This window comes from Excalfactoria chinensis, chromosome 3 (genome assembly GCF_039878825.1).
Source record: "Excalfactoria chinensis isolate bCotChi1 chromosome 3, bCotChi1.hap2, whole genome shotgun sequence".
Lineage (NCBI taxonomy): Eukaryota > Metazoa > Chordata > Aves > Galliformes > Phasianidae > Excalfactoria > Excalfactoria chinensis.
Genome location: NC_092827.1, coordinates 28,733,581 through 28,749,981, shown reverse-complemented (window position 1 = coordinate 28,749,981; position 16,401 = coordinate 28,733,581). Strand labels below are relative to the sequence as shown.

Here is a 16,401-nt window from a genome sequence, read left to right as displayed (position 1 = left end):
CTCACAATGACTGGCTCCACTACCATTCTTCGCAGGGTTCCTATTCGTATACTTCGGCAGTTCAGAATGACACTTTCACATGAAGTTTGATAATTTAGAGGTGGCACAGCCTCAGTCACAATTTCTTGAGAAATCAGTTTACGACGTTTTATTGGAGTGTTAGACACAATGTTTCCAAACTGAAAAGCAATTTCCAAGGTTTCAGAATTTTTCTGTAAGATTTATCACTAAAACAAGCTATTAAAAAGTAGCGACTGATGATTTTTTTTGCTACCTGTCTGTTGTCAACAAGACTTTACTATAAAACCACCAAAACTACATATAAAAGCTTGAAATCTCCTAAAAAAAAAAACAACGTATCTTTCTGCAGCATCCGAAGATGTCAGTATTCTAAGACTTAAGGAAAAAAAAAGTTTACACTTATAAACATTTTGTTAACCTTTCAAAGTCACAAATATTTGCCAAAACTGCCAAAGAATAATTTAGGCTTACTTATATTCAAATACCGAACAGCTCAGCAGAATAATGTTAAATATATTTTAATTTATTTAAACAAGTACACTAATGCTGTATAAGCACTTCAAATGCTGAAGATCTGTTTCACTTTTTTATTAGTTGCTTTTGGCAACTGAAAACATTGATTTATTACTGAAGTACAGTGCAATAAAACATCAGCAGCAAATTTTCAAGAAATATAAATAAACACAATCAAAAAACCATAAAGGAACTCTGAAGAACTACTAATGTGCGTTTAGGACAGACTCCTGGGTCAGAAGACTAAACATTGAAACAAGGCCATGTGGAATTTGGCTCCAGCTCAAGAAGATCTCCAGGAGCTGACTGACTTGGTAGAGTCAGTATGAGAAAGTAATAGAGAAAAAAAAGAAAAAATAAGAAAGCTGGCTGAGAACCATCAGAAGAGAACATATTTATTTGTTGTATTGCTTAAATTGCTACGTTTTGTTAAAGAATTTTCAGTACAACAGTTTTGTTACTGGGTATCTCCTTAATTCATAAAACCACCCATTAATAAATATTCTTATAAGATAAAAGATACAATTGAAATACCACAGAAAAACATATTAAAGGACTTAATCCATTAAGACCAGATCTTGAGAATTGAAAGTTCTTAATCGTTAACCTATATTGGTCATAATTCACATATTTTTAGATACTTCATTTAAGTACAGGTGAGAAGACAGAGAAGAGAAGATCTACATCCCTGTAATTAAATATTTTCCAAGGACTTCTATTGAAGACAGCTCTCCACTTTTTTTTTTTTCCCACTGGACTACCTAAATACTGTAAAAGCTCAGCACTCAAAGACAAACAGCAGCACAGTAAATCTTCCAAGTGGCACTACCTTCAAGTACTCTCTTCCACACAGAATGTTTACAAAAAATAAAGCACCTTAAAGGATTTTTTGTTGGCGGTGGTTGTTTTTATTTTTCAATCACTCTGGTAAGCGTTCTGGTATCGGCAAATCTTGTTAGTTTCCTTGAGTAAAGTCTGTGTTAAGTTTCGCAAAAATAATGCTCTTTTCTACTATTTCCTCAAGTATGCAGTACATTTCTAATGTAACATGTGGTTGTTTAAGGGCAGTGGACAGGATCATGAATATACGAAGGAAAACATCTGGGAGACAACCATGCCTTCACAATGAAGTGCATTCACTTAATCCAGCATATAATGCTGGAGTAATAGAAGTTCAGAACTACTTACTGTCCAACCTTTAAGCCTCACTAGGCTCAGAGATTTACACTGTGATTATTCACCTCATGACAAGCCTGCATCATTTCACCAGTTAAGATACTAGAATACAGGCTTCTGAATCTCAACCTTGCATGAAGGTTTCGACATTATTGGCATTCTAGTTCAGAAAAAAGAAGTACAGATTTCAAATCTTAGTCACCATTCCAATCAAATACTCTTGTAGGACAAAACTCACAACAGTGAAACTGGACAAGTGAACCAAGAATGTTTTTAATCACCAGAATTAACTCAACAATCATCACAGGGAATTTATTCTTCCTCCTGGCTCACTACTGAGGTAGGTAAGTTGTTTTTTTTGAGACATACCGTGAAAGCTGTCCCCTTTGACAGCACTTAAGGAGTCTGCTCATGGTGCATTTTTTGTCTTTGTTTATCCAATTCTTGCAGTGGTGCTCAACTAAAAAACAAAAGCCCCACCATGAAATCCTTAAAATAAGTGCTATTAATTGGGACAGTTGTCAAAGTATTTTATTTATAAAGGGCCAATATTGTTCTGAATGTTTCCTCTCCTTTTCAAGTTTAACTTTACACGTTCTAAGCCTCACCGGTAAATAGTACTGACACTCTTCTGCAAGCTGAGAAGGCTTGCAGGCTTTCAGAGAAAACCTGTCCAGTCTCAAAAAATATGCATTCAGCACAGAAGCATCCACGTTAACAGCATAATTCAAATCACTATAAATTCATGAAAAAAGAAACACATTTAAAACATTTTCTTCTGTTTGCAATATTATATAAGTAGAGAGACCACTAGATAAATTGGTGAAAAACAAAAGCAATGAAACATAGCCAAGTTCCAACAATGCAAGACAAACCTTCACATTTCTCATTTATTATTTGATTTTTGTTTTCTTTAAACAAACATGAAATAGTACCTGATCTTTCATTCTTGCTTTTCTTGGTAGTGTGACTGCAATTTCTGTATCTGTTGTAATACTACCTATTCTCTGTTCTATTCCACAACTGTTTTCCTTTAACGCTGCTTCCACCTTTCCTGTAGAAGGAGCTGGGGAGGAGCGGGCTGAATCTGCAGGACGAGGTGAAATGCTTTCCATTCTCCTAGTGCTGCCACTATCCTCCTCCTCATCATCATCACTAGATAAAACAACTAAACAGAAAACATTAAATTCTCAACCACTACATTTTTCTGTAACAGAAATTTCTTTGCAAGCAATAGCTTAAAAAGTTATTTATGTAATTGTCCTGCAGTACCAAAAAGCAGTCCACAATGACCATTATTTATATTAGGCTTTTAGTAATACTATTTTGGAATCTGCTCACAGATGACCTCTTCCTCACTTTTTATTTCCCATAGCTAACTATACAAGCAAGAGATATCATCAACCCCCTTCTAGACATAGAAATGAAGTCATCCATGTCATGTGCCAACAAAGAACTAACCGTGCACATTAAGCCCCTCTTGCTGGGAAGCTTAGTTTTGAAAAGGTTATATAACACAGGTAAAGAAAAGTCTAACTTCTTTGGTCAGTTTAAGTTGCCCAAGTCAGTAACATAACACGATCTAGTACACTAAGCATAGAACAAGAGCCATGATTCTGAGTTCACACAGTGGAAACAACAAAAATTATAATTCTAGAAAACATGAAATTTAAATAAATGAGAAAATCTAGGTAGTATTCAGATGCATAGCTCAAAACATAAGAGAAAAAATTCAGCAGTGTGGCATTTCTGCCAAGAATACATTTTAAGAAATGCAAAATTTACGTCTTTAAAATTTATTTATTTATTTCCCTCCAGTGTTCACCTTTCAAAGAGAGTACAAAATGACATTAAAAAGTATGTCATGTCCCTCTTCCCCAAGAACATTCCCACAAAAAGTACTCCATGCAAAGTCAGCAAGTAAGCTTGTGTGGAAGGTTCTTTCATTATCCAGTATGTAATACCCTGTATTCATTAAATAGTACTTACTTGGATCATTTAGTTCTGATGGTCTTGTATTTCTCTGTCTCAAGTTTCCAGTAATTTTAGCATTTTTTGTCCCAGTTAGAAGACCAACTTTTCCATTCTGCCGCAACAGAGAATGTCCTACAACTTCATTACCCAGCAGAATATCTGCTGGACCTTTCCCAACAGCAGAACTATAAAACTTCTTTGTGTTGAACCCTGTACCTGAAGATTTTTGCCCCACTGAGTTCTGATGTATTGAAGTACGTGATAAAGGTCCCACAGATTCACTTAACGTTCCAGCTTGTCTGGAGACTCTTTGCAAATCCTTAAGAGAAACATTTTCACAATGTCGACATTTGGTCTGGTTTTCATTTGCCCGCCCACAATTTGGGCAATCAGTAGAGTACTCAATTGGTTCCAAAAGCTAGAAGAGAAAAATAAAAAATACATCTGTAGATTAAAAAGTCACCAATTTGAACATCCAGTAACATTATATATTTAGTTAATAAAGCAGTAATATAATTGAAAAGTCTAACAGTAGTGTCAAGTGGTTCATTGCTCTAATGAAGAAGTACAGTTTGACTAACTTAATAATACATAGGAAAAAACACAGCTGATTATATATAGTAACCATAGATCTACTTAATTTTTACCATGATCCCTTCTCAAGTTGTTCCATTTCAATAGACAGCAAGATCTGTATGTGAGCATTACAAATCTTGCACAGTAATCAAATAAGAAACATGGAAAGAAGAGTTTCTAAGACATCTTACATCTGACATTCAGAAAAGACTCTTGTTACCTGCATTTAGGAAAGAAAATGCCATGGGATATCTGCTGGTTTCAGTGAGAAATAAAGCATCTTAAGTTCTAGAAACTTTGTAATACTGCTGTACTTCCTGAGTACTGGATTATTATTTTTTTCATTTTTTAATGAATTTTGTCCAATAATAAAATATTAATCCTCTACTTCACAGAAAGCAAACCAAAGTTGTCCATTTCTGACTTATAAAAATAAACAAGAAACAGACAAACAATTTAAACACAGGTTCTTTGATTTCCAGCACAGTATCTGTCTAACTCAGAAAATATGTATTTCGTAATTAGCATCAACACTTTAATATCTTAGTCACCGTATGCATATGTATTTTTTTTTATAATGTTTAAATCATTCTCCTAAATCTTAAGGACTTTTAGAGCACCAGCTTATCTCCAAATTAGTTTTTAAAATATGCATAAACATTTAAAATTAAACCAAAGTGTATGTGACTCTGTTTTTTAAATCTAGCCCACCTTCAACTGAGTCAAGCCTTTTTTTGCAGAAGATAGTGACAAGTCAGATTGAAATGAGTTGCAGTGACGTTTTTGTTGCACTTTTCTCTTAATTTCAGATTCAGATTCAGATTCAGACTCTTCTGCGTTTTCCATTACATTGTCTAGCAGGAAAAAAATGCAAATGTGTTAACAAGAAACATCTGTTCAGATCTGTTTCCATTATGGTCTTAATTCTTTTATGGTCTTAATTCTTCACAAACTCTGATGTTAACAACAATTTTCTTTTTGTAGAACATTCAAAAACTACAGTGTTTAACTCATGTAAATAAGGGTCTCGTGATAAGTTGAGCAGATAAGAAAAATTTCCCCCAAATAATATTGAGAATGTTGCTTTATTACTATTATTCCCATGTCTCTTGGTGACAATTTATAGCATTATGCCTTTGGAGGAGTCTTGGGTCTCAAGAACGTACAGTAACTTCACTACAGCTGGAAGCAAGTCTCTCGGCTGCAAGGAGATGAGAAAATACTACACGATGTGGATGGTAATTTTCACAAAGAAACTACTGCTGAACATATTTAGAATAAATGAAAAAATTCTGTGCAATGTAGGATGTATTTCTTCCTCACAAAAGTCAGCAAAATACAAGGAACTATACTGTCATAGCTTGTTTTACAGGTACTAATTTAAATACTAGAAGAGTACAGGAATAAAGAAATCCACAGTTTACTTTAAACTAACAATATAATGGTGTGAGATTTTGTTTATAAGAGGGCCTTATTTCAGTGCGATGTAAAAAAGCTAGCCTGATTCACTAGTTTAATTCCTGTTTCCATCCTGAAGTTTTTTAAAGGCGGTAATTTTAATATTACATATGAATACTTTCTCCATTCATATACTGAGAGTTGAGCTAGTTCACAAATTATCTATATCAGTACAGACAAAGCTGAAAAGAACATGGTGATAGTTATTTTTTTGTTTTTCCCATTTCACAATTTTCCACCCCTCAAACCAAATTATATTTTCCCTCTTGCATCAGATTATCTCCATAGATGGTCTCTACCAATGAGATAAGAGCATATATTAAGTGACCTACAGGGCAGTGCTGATGCTGGGCTGCTCTGATCTCTCAGTGCATAAATATACTTCTTACCAAGTGTGGTTCAGCATGCTACATTTTTGCTTATACTAAAACTATTACAGAAATTCCTCATCAGTAACTCAAGAACAAGCTGGGGGCTTGGTGTTAAAACTATATAATCTCCAGACATCTGTTCCAACCCCAGCAACTGCCTGGTTCTAAATACAATTTCATTTGCATTTAAATTACAGTGCAGTTATTTTGAAGTTTATTAAAACATCACTGAACAGGTTGTAGAAATCTGTCAAAAAGAACAACATTTTTCATACTGGCACAAAATCACAAATTTCATGATACAAGAAGATATACTAAAGATTACTCGCAGTCTGGCAAGACATCTGCATAAAAATACTGATTCAAAAAATAATTCTGCTTAAAAGAAATAAGAACTCTAGTTCTCCTAGATAACTTACCTAGTCCTTGAGGCCGCGGTAACCTAATGTGGTCTGCTTCTACTTTCTGAAGCTGAGGAGGATATTCTTTTCTGGAAAATAAATTAAACACACAGTTGTACTTTTGAGAGGCACCATTACAATTCTGCCACAATTACTCATGAAAAAAAGAAAAATCAGAATTTCATCTGAAAGTTATGAATAAATTTCACTTAGAAGGGAACATACAAAATACGTATCACCAGAGTCCTAGGAACCATTAAAGGTCTTAAGTATTTCTGATCTAAATCCTTTCTGATAATAAACAATAGTTAAAGTCCCACTTTCAGACCAAAGCCTTCAAGAACTGATGCAAAGATCTTCCCCACATTCAAGAACTATTAACATTGTTACTTTAAAGGCCAAAAATGGAAAACAACTATTATTTTAATATTACATCCCACTGCATAAAATAGAAAAAAAACTTAGGTGAAACAGAGGAGAAACGTGCAATGTCAAAAATTGTGGCCAAAAATAAAAATAGCATAGAAAAAGTAATAATTTGTACATCTTTAAGAAAACAATACTTTGTAGACAAACTATTTGACAAAAGATCTTTAGACAGTGTAATTTGCATACTATCACATTTTTATTCACAGTCATAGAAGATTAGTGTCAAATTAAGATTCCAAATACAGCATCTTGGTTACTGCTTACAACAGTTCTTTCCCTGCTCATACACTGATCCACAGCTGTAGATTATGATGTTAATTAATCTACATTCAGGTGTAGATGATATACACCTGAAGTACAGTAGGCCTTCTTTACTGCCTACTAACTGCCTAATTCACTGCTGTGCAAATGGGTCACATAATGCATCACGTAACGCTTCCTATGATTGCAAAGACAAAAATCAACAGTGAAGGAGGCAAAGGAAACAGCTGTAGGCAGTAATATCTCAAACAAACACAGATAAATCAAATCTTGAGCATTCACCTGAAAAAAGAAATCACCTATGGTTTAAACAGAATGAGGAATAAATCTTAATTTGTTTCAGTACAGAATTTCCTGAAGCACCAAATTAGCAGGACCTTAGGAATTATCACATGGGTTTTGATTCAACTATACTTGTATGGTGGGCATGAGAAGTGGAGATAGCCCTGCACTGCACCCTCCCCTCCACAGCCTTCTGATGTCACTTGTGCAGTCCACACTCAAGCTATGTGTAATTGACTCATGAAAAATAGTTAAAAATCGCAAAATAATAGAATACTTAGTCAACAAGTTTGCCTTTATTTAGGGAGCACATAATAAATGCCACCATGAAGCTTCCTTTGTTGGCTTGGACCTTCAGTTTTATTCATTAGCTCTCAACCTGCTCCTCATTTTCTAGACAGTTCTGTGCAGCCTGTCCATTTTTTGGCTGAGAGGGCAACTGTCCCAATCTTCTTTCCTTGCCTGTCTCCCAAACAGTGTATAGCTACTGACTGCCTGCAGTGCCTCAGTTGTGTGATTCATCTCACCAAGTTTCATTAACAGTGTTTAGACCATAGTATTCTAGGCGCACAGTGGCTTCCAGCTCATCCTATTTTTTACCCAAGCTACTTGCATAGGACATAGAAAGACTTTAGCTGGACTACCTTTACTTTTCTAGAGTAATATGCCTTAATACTATGGACATTTCACAGACATTTCCCTGTTGGATCATAATACATCAACAGCCTCTGGCTCTTCTGCTATTTGAAATGCCATCTTCTTTCCCCCCCACTTAGAATCACAGAACAGTTTGGACTGGAAGGGACCATCGTCCTCCAGTTCGTCCCACCTCCCCTACTATAGATAGGGACAACTCCCACTAGACCAGGTTGCTCAAAGTCCCATCCAGCCTGGCCCTGAATGCCTCCAGGGAGGGGGCATCCACAACTTCTCTGGGCAACCTGTTCCAGTGACTCACCACCCTCACAGTAAAGAATTTCTTCCTAACTACTAGTCTAAACCTACTCTCTTATGTTTAAAACCATTTCCCCTCGTCCTACCACTACCTGTCTGTCCTTATAAGAATCCCTCCCCAGCTTTCCTGCAGGCCACCCTTCAGGTACTGGAAGGCTGCTATAAGGTCTCCTCAGAGTCTTTTCTTCCCTAGGCTGAAGAACCCCAGTTCTCTCAGTCTAGGAGAGGGGATGTGCTCCAGCCCTCTGATTATCTTTGTGACTCCCCTCTGTTAACACTCCAACAACTCCATGTCCTTTTTGTGCTTTGGCCCCAGAACTGGATGCAGTACTCCAGGTGGGGTCTCATGAGAGCAGAGTAGAGGGAAAGAATCACTTACTCCAACCTGCTGGTCACACTTCTCTTTATGCAACCAAGGATACGGTTGGCCTTCTGGGCTGCAAGTGCACACTGCCAGCTCATGCTGAATCTTTCATCAATTGATACTCCCAAATCCTTCTCCTCAGGGCTGATCTCAAGCCATTCTCTGCCCAGTCTGTGCTGGGGACTGCCCTGACCCAGATGCAGAACCTTGCACTTGGCCTTGTTGAACTTCATGAGGTTCACATGGGCCCACCTAGCAAGCCTGTCCAGGTCCCCCTGGATAGCATACCTTCCCTCTTGTGCATCAACTCAGCTTGGTGTCATCTGCAAACTTACTGAGGATGCACTCAATCTCACTGAATAAGGTGCCTATGAAGAACACAGAATCATAGAATTGCTCAGGCTGGAAAAACTGTCAAGACCAACTGCAAACAAATCATATGACAATAACTCTAACAAGCCTCCACTAACGACTGTCCCCAAGCATCACATCCAAATGGTTTTTAAACACATCCAGGGACTCAACCACTTCCCTGGGGAGCCTATTCCAGTGCTTAACAACCATTTCTGTAAAGAAGTGTTTCCTGATATCCAGCCTAAACTTACCTTGGTGCAACTTGAGGCCATTTCCCCTCATCCTGTCACCTGCCACCAGTGAGACCAACCCTATTCTCACTGTAAGCACCTTTCAGATATTGAAAGAGAGCAATAAGGTCTCCCCTCAGCCTCCTCTTCCCCAGACTAAACAGCACCAGCTCCCTCAGTCTCTCCTCACAGGGCAAACCCTTCACAAGTCTTCTTGCCCTTCTTTGGATCTGCTCCAGCATCACCATGTCCCTTCTGTACTGAGGTGCCCAAAACTGAACACAGTGCTTGAGGTGAGGCCTCACCAATACCACAGGAGCAGGATGACTTCTCTAGTCCTGCTCACCACACCATTCCTGATACAAGCTAGGATGCCACTGGCCTTCTTGGCCACATTGCTGGTTCATATTCAGCTAACTACTCATCAGTACACCAAGGTCCCTTTCCACAAGGCAGCTTTCCAGCCACTCCTCTCCAGCCTGTAGGGTTGCACGAGGTTGTTGTGACCAAAATGCAGATGTTAAACATCAGCCCCAACGTGATCCCTGAGGAATGTCACTTGTCACTGCTGTCCACTTGGACATTAAGCCATTGACCACAAGTCTGAGTGGGGCCATCCATCCAATTCCTTATCCAGCGAGTGGTCCATCCATCAAATCCATTTCTCCCCAATCTGGTGACCAGCATGTCATGCATGACAGTATCAAACGCTTTGCAAGTCCGTGCAGACTTAAAGCTCTCCTTACAAGTTTAGCCAACTTGTTAGCAAATACGCTCTTAGCCCCACTTGCGTGAATCTTATCAGCTCCCTACAGATCCATCTCTTCAAAGACAGACCACAACCACAGAAGCCAAAGCCCTGTTAACAACATCGGCTAAAATTATTACTGCAGATGCAACCAACACTTCACTCCACAGAGAAGACATCGTGCAATTTACCACATCAACACAACAAGTCTGTAGTTCATGTTCCTCAATCTCAAAAGCAATTGATGATGGTATTCCTGTTTTTTTCAACACTTTCTAATTATCTATTGAATTTAAAAGTGGGAAAGAGGGGAGGGAAAAAAAAATAAAATGTCTTGCAATTATTAATTAAGGGTAAATGTTTGATAAGCTCACTGTGTAATGCTCAGTTCTGGCAGTTCTCAGATCCACTACAATGCATCCTTACATAGCAACGGTGCATAACCATCCCAGCTCAAGTGACTTAGTACAAATTAAAAAAAAATAAATCATAGAACCATCTAGGTTGAAGAAGAATGTCAAGATTATCAACACCAACCATTAACTTGGACCTAGTGAGTCCATCACTAAACCACGTCTCTGAGTGCCACATCTATATATCTTTTATAAAACCATCAGCTGAACTTAACAGCTGAGGCTACCCAAAACAAATTAAGTCATTCAGCAATTCAAGGTCAGGCTTGAAGTTGCTTTCAGTTGGCAACAAAAGTTATAACAATTTTAAACACAATCTAACTGTAAATTTAATCTGAGAAAAATGTTTTCTTGGAGATGGTTGACAGTCCTCCAACAGAAACACTGCAACTCTAAGCTCCTCCTGCTAGCCTCCTTACATTGAAGGAAGAAACTCAAACCCAATCAAAGATACCCACACAAACAAAAGGGCAGGGACTACTACCAGCATAAAGTTTTTACAAATGGCTAAACACGAATTTGCTGTCATTTGAACAGTGGCAGATCTATTTATACCTTCTACAGTGAGGTACTTAACACAATGAACAGTTTGTGTATGAACAGAGAAACAGAATGCAGAACGGAAACACATGCTTTAAAAGATGAATATGCCATTTATCATTAAAAGGACTATTTGGGAAAGAATTTCAATAGTTTGGAAAAGAAAACAAAATTACAGAATGTTACAATGCATAAAGCATTTCAAAACAAATATCTTTTTGCTGTTAAACCCTGTTAATGTAACTCAAACTAGTAGTCTTCCATAAAGAATAAAGGAGGGATCAAACAGCTGAAAGTGCCAGACTATCTACACATCGTATCTAATAAAAAGAAAGAACAAGCAGGGATTCCTAAGGGAAAATTTAAGATCACCAGAATGCAACTCAGTCCTAGTTTTGTTATGGCATGCAGTGCCAAATCAAAAGCATTAGCAACCAAATGGTTAACTAATTGCAAACACAGAACAAAGAAAAACATGGAAAAAATACATGAAGTCAAAGCTGGGGCAGTAAAAGGGTGACCAAACAGCTTAATGGTTTAAATCTGCGTTACAGCAGGTTCTCTAGACGTTAGGGAAAACTTCACTGGGAGAGTAGCTAGAGACTAAAACAGGCTTCCTAAAGAGAAGGTTGACTTCCTGCTCCTATCCAAGTTTAAAAGGCATTTGGATAACTGTCTTAATGGTATGTTTTAACTCTGAGTTAGCCTTGAAATTGTTTGACAGCTGGATATGATGATCTTTGCAGATCCCTTCCAACTGAATTATTCTATTCTATTATTCTATAATGGACTGCATGATCTTTTAGGTCTTTTCCAACCCTGGTGATTCTATGATTCTATTCCTTGCAAGAGGGCTAAAGCTGACTCCTGGTTTTACTACTACATTTGAAATAAGTCTACAACACTGTGAATTGAAAAAGAACAAATCTACAATAGATTTCTGTTACTGATTAATAGTGTTACTGGTTAAACATTATATATGTATTCTAAACAATTAAACCTGATATCAAGCTTATACTGTCAAAACCACATACAGACATATAAGTAGATAAAAGTGAATAAATTATCACCAACATCTACAATAGTCTATAAAAGTAGGTTATAGCAGTATATTTTGTATTTCTTTCTGTAAGTGAAAAACTACGGACAGTAAAAGATGCAGAACATGTGACAAAGTTGTGACAAAGAAGCCTTACAGCATGTCCTTGATAACACTTCTTCAGGTAGCTGCTTTCACATACACACTTTATTAGCAGACTGTATGCAGTAATACAATAAAAGCCTTTAATACTACTCAAACCAAGAGGAAAAGGTAAAAGTTAAAAGAGTTAAAGCTCTTAAACAATGTACTAAGATATGCCTCAGAAACATTCAGTTACATAAAGTTTGTTACACTAGGAAGATCTAGGAATGAAATTCCAGAGAAAGTTTAAAATGCCTCGCTTTTCATATTATGGATATCCATACCCTTCCTCTTCCCCCAACACAGATTTCCAATGGCAAGATACCCAAAGTTAACTGTGATATGGCATTATCCACAGACAGATGTGAACGTTCTATTTGTGGTCCCATTATCACATTTTATCAAGAAAAAAAACAAACCAAACCAAACAAATCCCTCACATAGTTCTGATTGACTGGATTTATTATTTTTTAATTAGCATTGATACAATATTTACTCAGTTGATTTTCTTAATGCTCATTGCCATGCTGATTTCATCAACAGTAAGCTTACCTTTCCTTTCGGTCCAGATTGCTTAAAATATGAAAAAAGAAAAAAACACATAAGATGCAAAGCCCCACATGTGTTGCACATCACTAAATTAAAAAGTTATTAGACATAAGCTGTAGTTGTTTCACTGCCTCTTGTACTCACTGCACCAGCTTTCAAACGAGCATTATTATTATTATTGACAGCATTTTTGCAACAGTAGCTATAAATGCACAAACAAGAATTACTTCACAGAAAGCAAAGGTCAGTAGGCTAAACATTACTTGCCCCATTTTCAGTGTGTAAAATTTAATTCTGAACAGAAAAAAAAAGCCTCATTTAACCTGTGCAATGCCTGGTATTCTGGGAAGAGAGTAAAAGGAATTAAAAAACAATGTGAACACTTCACCTATGAGAGGATGGGATGATCTGTCAATGCTGCAGGAAAGTAGTTTAAAAAAATATTATAATTGGAGGTTGACTTTGCAAACTTTTGGGTAGATCACATCTGAGTTTATGAATCCAGTTAGATCCAACCCACTTCCAAATGTAGCCATTTTCCAATATCTTTACATTCTTGGCACAGTTAACCTGTAGGTTGGACTAACTGTTTGCAAGTACAGTACAGACACACTATTAAGAATGGTAAATGATAAAGAAACTCAAAGATTGCAATATATATATATATACACTGCACACTGTCAGTACACTAACTGCCTCACCCGCTTGTTTTAGAATCCCCTATTAATATAACACACTGGGGAAAAAAAATCTCAATTTTGCATCTTAGAAGGATTAAGAGGTGGGAATCCCTACTAGAGCCCAGAGTTATAACAAGCAGTGTCCCGACAAATTGCTTCATGCAAGTCGTGCATTAAGATTGGTTAGACATGCTGTATATAGCATGCTCTTCCACTGCCAAGAGAACCTTCAGTCAATAGCATAAGACAGAGCTAGAGTCCATTAAATGAAGCAACATCTGTTTGAACCAACCACAACACCAGGCTATATCTGAAAATCTCTTGCATCAGAAGTGAATAAAGTTCAATTTCATCCCAAGATTCCACTGGAAAAAATATGAATAATATTTATCAAAATATTATTTTGAAATTCTTTTATTTTTTAAATTGTTTTTTGGTATTGAAATCACATACTCGAAATACCAGAGCAACAGATATTCAGCTAGAATTTAAATTAACATGCATGTGCAATGAAGTCAGAGAAAAAGATGAGAAACACAGCACATGTCACAAAAGCTCCAAATTCAGCTCAGCTGGGTTTCACAATTAGAATGTTCTGTGTGACCCCACTCAAGGAACTGTAAGATTCAGCAATGTCAGTGTCAGAGATACAACCTACTCAGAAGTAATTAAGTAATTTAGTTTTACTTTTGCTTTTCCCATTCCTTAACTCAGTACCGATTTAAGAACAATATGTTATGTTTGTTAAAATTATTTTCTCTGTAATGCAGTTGATTAATACACAAGAAAAAAAAACAAACCTAGAAACAGAAACAATGTCACAGAACATAACTTTGTTAATGCCTGTAAACTTACACAAGAAAGAAAATAACACCTTACAGCTGTCCCCATGCTATCAGCTTTGTCTTGATCTACCTTGAATTTTATCATCAGCTATATTTCTGCACTAATAACTACTGTCTTCTAACTCATGGATTTTACAGATTAAACAATATTGAGAACCCCTTGCTTTAGGAGGAAAAAGGTATGGCATGAGCCCATCTTCTATCTGCTAACTTGTAAATGGACTTAGAAGCATTCAAAGAGTCATCAGTTGCATCAGCTGGAAAAAGCTACTGAGATTAAAAATCCTCTGAAAAGCTCACCCTTAAATTCCAAATACAAGTCAGTCAAATAACACTGACCTGCAATCTCCCGGTAGCAAAACAGTACGTAGAATTTTTATGACTGTTTCCCACCTAAAGAGTCCAAATACATTCTGACAACAAGCATTAACAATGTGGAATTAATGTAAATGAAGTAAAATAAGAATCCCAGAAGTAAATTTACTTAGAAACATTCAACGTGACTGTTACCCAATTACTTCATGCAATATTCAACTTGCTTATATTACTCATTAATTTTCTTCCTGTATGTCACACATACAAGGTCACTGCTTTCTTTTCCTCCCACATTATGTTAAAGGCTTATTAAAAAAAACAATACATCTCTCATTGGTGCTTAAAGGCAAGTAGGCAAGACCAATGTACCCTCACAATTAAGATCTAGGCACTGTGGACAGATTCAGCCCTTCTAAATTTAAGCAATGAATTCAACTGCCCAAACAAATAAGCCATCAAACATCTTCCAACTACAAAACAGGGGAAAAAAAAAGAGGCACTACTCAAATCTACACCCTGAAGATGTCCTAAGAGATGATGTAACTAGGTAAGACAAATCCACCTCTATAGGCTGATTTGAAAAACCATCTCGTAACAAAAGTTTAATGAGTACACTAATATTGTTAGGGGCAAGAGCTCTCTCACGTGGTTTTCTGTCCACTTTAGGTAATTCTGATTAGCTTTTAACCCTTAGAATTATTTTTTTTAAAGGAAGAAAAGGAAAAAGTGAAAGGTAACAGCACAGATGTTTAAAGATGCCTCATGCTTTTCTCAACAAGATGTTGAATAAAACTGTTCTAAAAAGGACTGCATATAAGAAGAAGATAGCTGGTGCAGTCTAAATCATACTGTCAACATAAACATTGTCTTCTAGTTTCAATTCTTGGGAAAAACTCTACCAATCCTCTTCAGAGACCCTTGCCTCACAATGATTTTAAAAAATAGAGAAAAGCGATAAAGTTACTGCTGCATTCACTATTACTGAAAAGTGAAGGGAAGTGTTCGTGCTGTTTGCCCTTTACAGACCATAGTGCAGGTAGAAATGGAAGGATGCAACAACAATATACGTTCTCAGAGACCAAAATGTAAAATTCACTGAGTCACATCACTCATTCACGTTTGTACGTGGTCTTTGTTATTCTGAAGATAGATATGAAAATGAGGGAAATGATAAAGAAAAAATAAGAGGATGCCTCTACATGAACCCAAAAATTTACACACACACACACACACACAAAGAAAAAACCAAGGGCAGAAAAATGAGGCAACAGAATGCTGACAGGTCAGTGGAGATCCATAAAATCCATAAAAAGGGCTCTGAATGGAGAAATTCTAAAAGAAAATTTCTATTTGAAAAGGTTAGGTCATATGTTTGTGAAAATGTTTGTATACGAGAAGTCTGAAACACTTCTATTATTAGAAAACCAATATGCTTTGAGTTTTGAAAATAACAATGTTTAAATCAGTATGGTTGAGTAAAATTCCCTAGTTTCCTATAGCCTATTTCAACAGATATTAACATCAGTGTAAATTCTCACTTCTGTGAGATGCACCAGTTTATACATTTTATTCTGCATTTAAAGACATGATCATCAAATCTATTGCTTAGTCTTTAAACGGGCCTTACATAGCCAGGAGTTTCTTTGAAATGGTATTTGATTATCACATTGTCAGATATGTTACATTCTACTGCATGCTATGTCAATTTGTCAACATATTTCCATCAGGTATTCTCCTACTGAATGTATGTCGGCATGCTTTAAC

The 16,401-nt window shown here is 36.6% G+C and overlaps 1 protein-coding gene across 5 annotated transcripts in view; it reads right to left on the bottom strand.

Moving 5' to 3' along the window:
• The window catches only part of SENP6 (SUMO specific peptidase 6), a 64,532-nt gene that overhangs the window by 18,289 nt on the left and 29,842 nt on the right, over window positions 1-16,401 (bottom strand). For 3 of the 5 annotated variants that reach the window (XM_072331563.1, XM_072331562.1, XM_072331566.1), the window contains exons 6-11: window positions 12,801-12,821; window positions 6,509-6,579; window positions 4,972-5,114; window positions 3,700-4,102; window positions 2,646-2,878; window positions 6-179 (exon numbers count right to left, since the gene is read on the bottom strand). In XM_072331563.1, coding sequence (XP_072187664.1) covers window positions 6-179; window positions 2,646-2,878; window positions 3,700-4,102; window positions 4,972-5,114; window positions 6,509-6,579; window positions 12,801-12,821 — 1,045 coding nt within the window. The remainder of the gene's footprint in view (window positions 1-5; window positions 180-2,645; window positions 2,879-3,699; window positions 4,103-4,971; window positions 5,115-6,508; window positions 6,580-12,800; window positions 12,822-16,401) is intronic. The other 2 variants (XM_072331565.1, XM_072331567.1) reach the window with 1 other exon arrangement.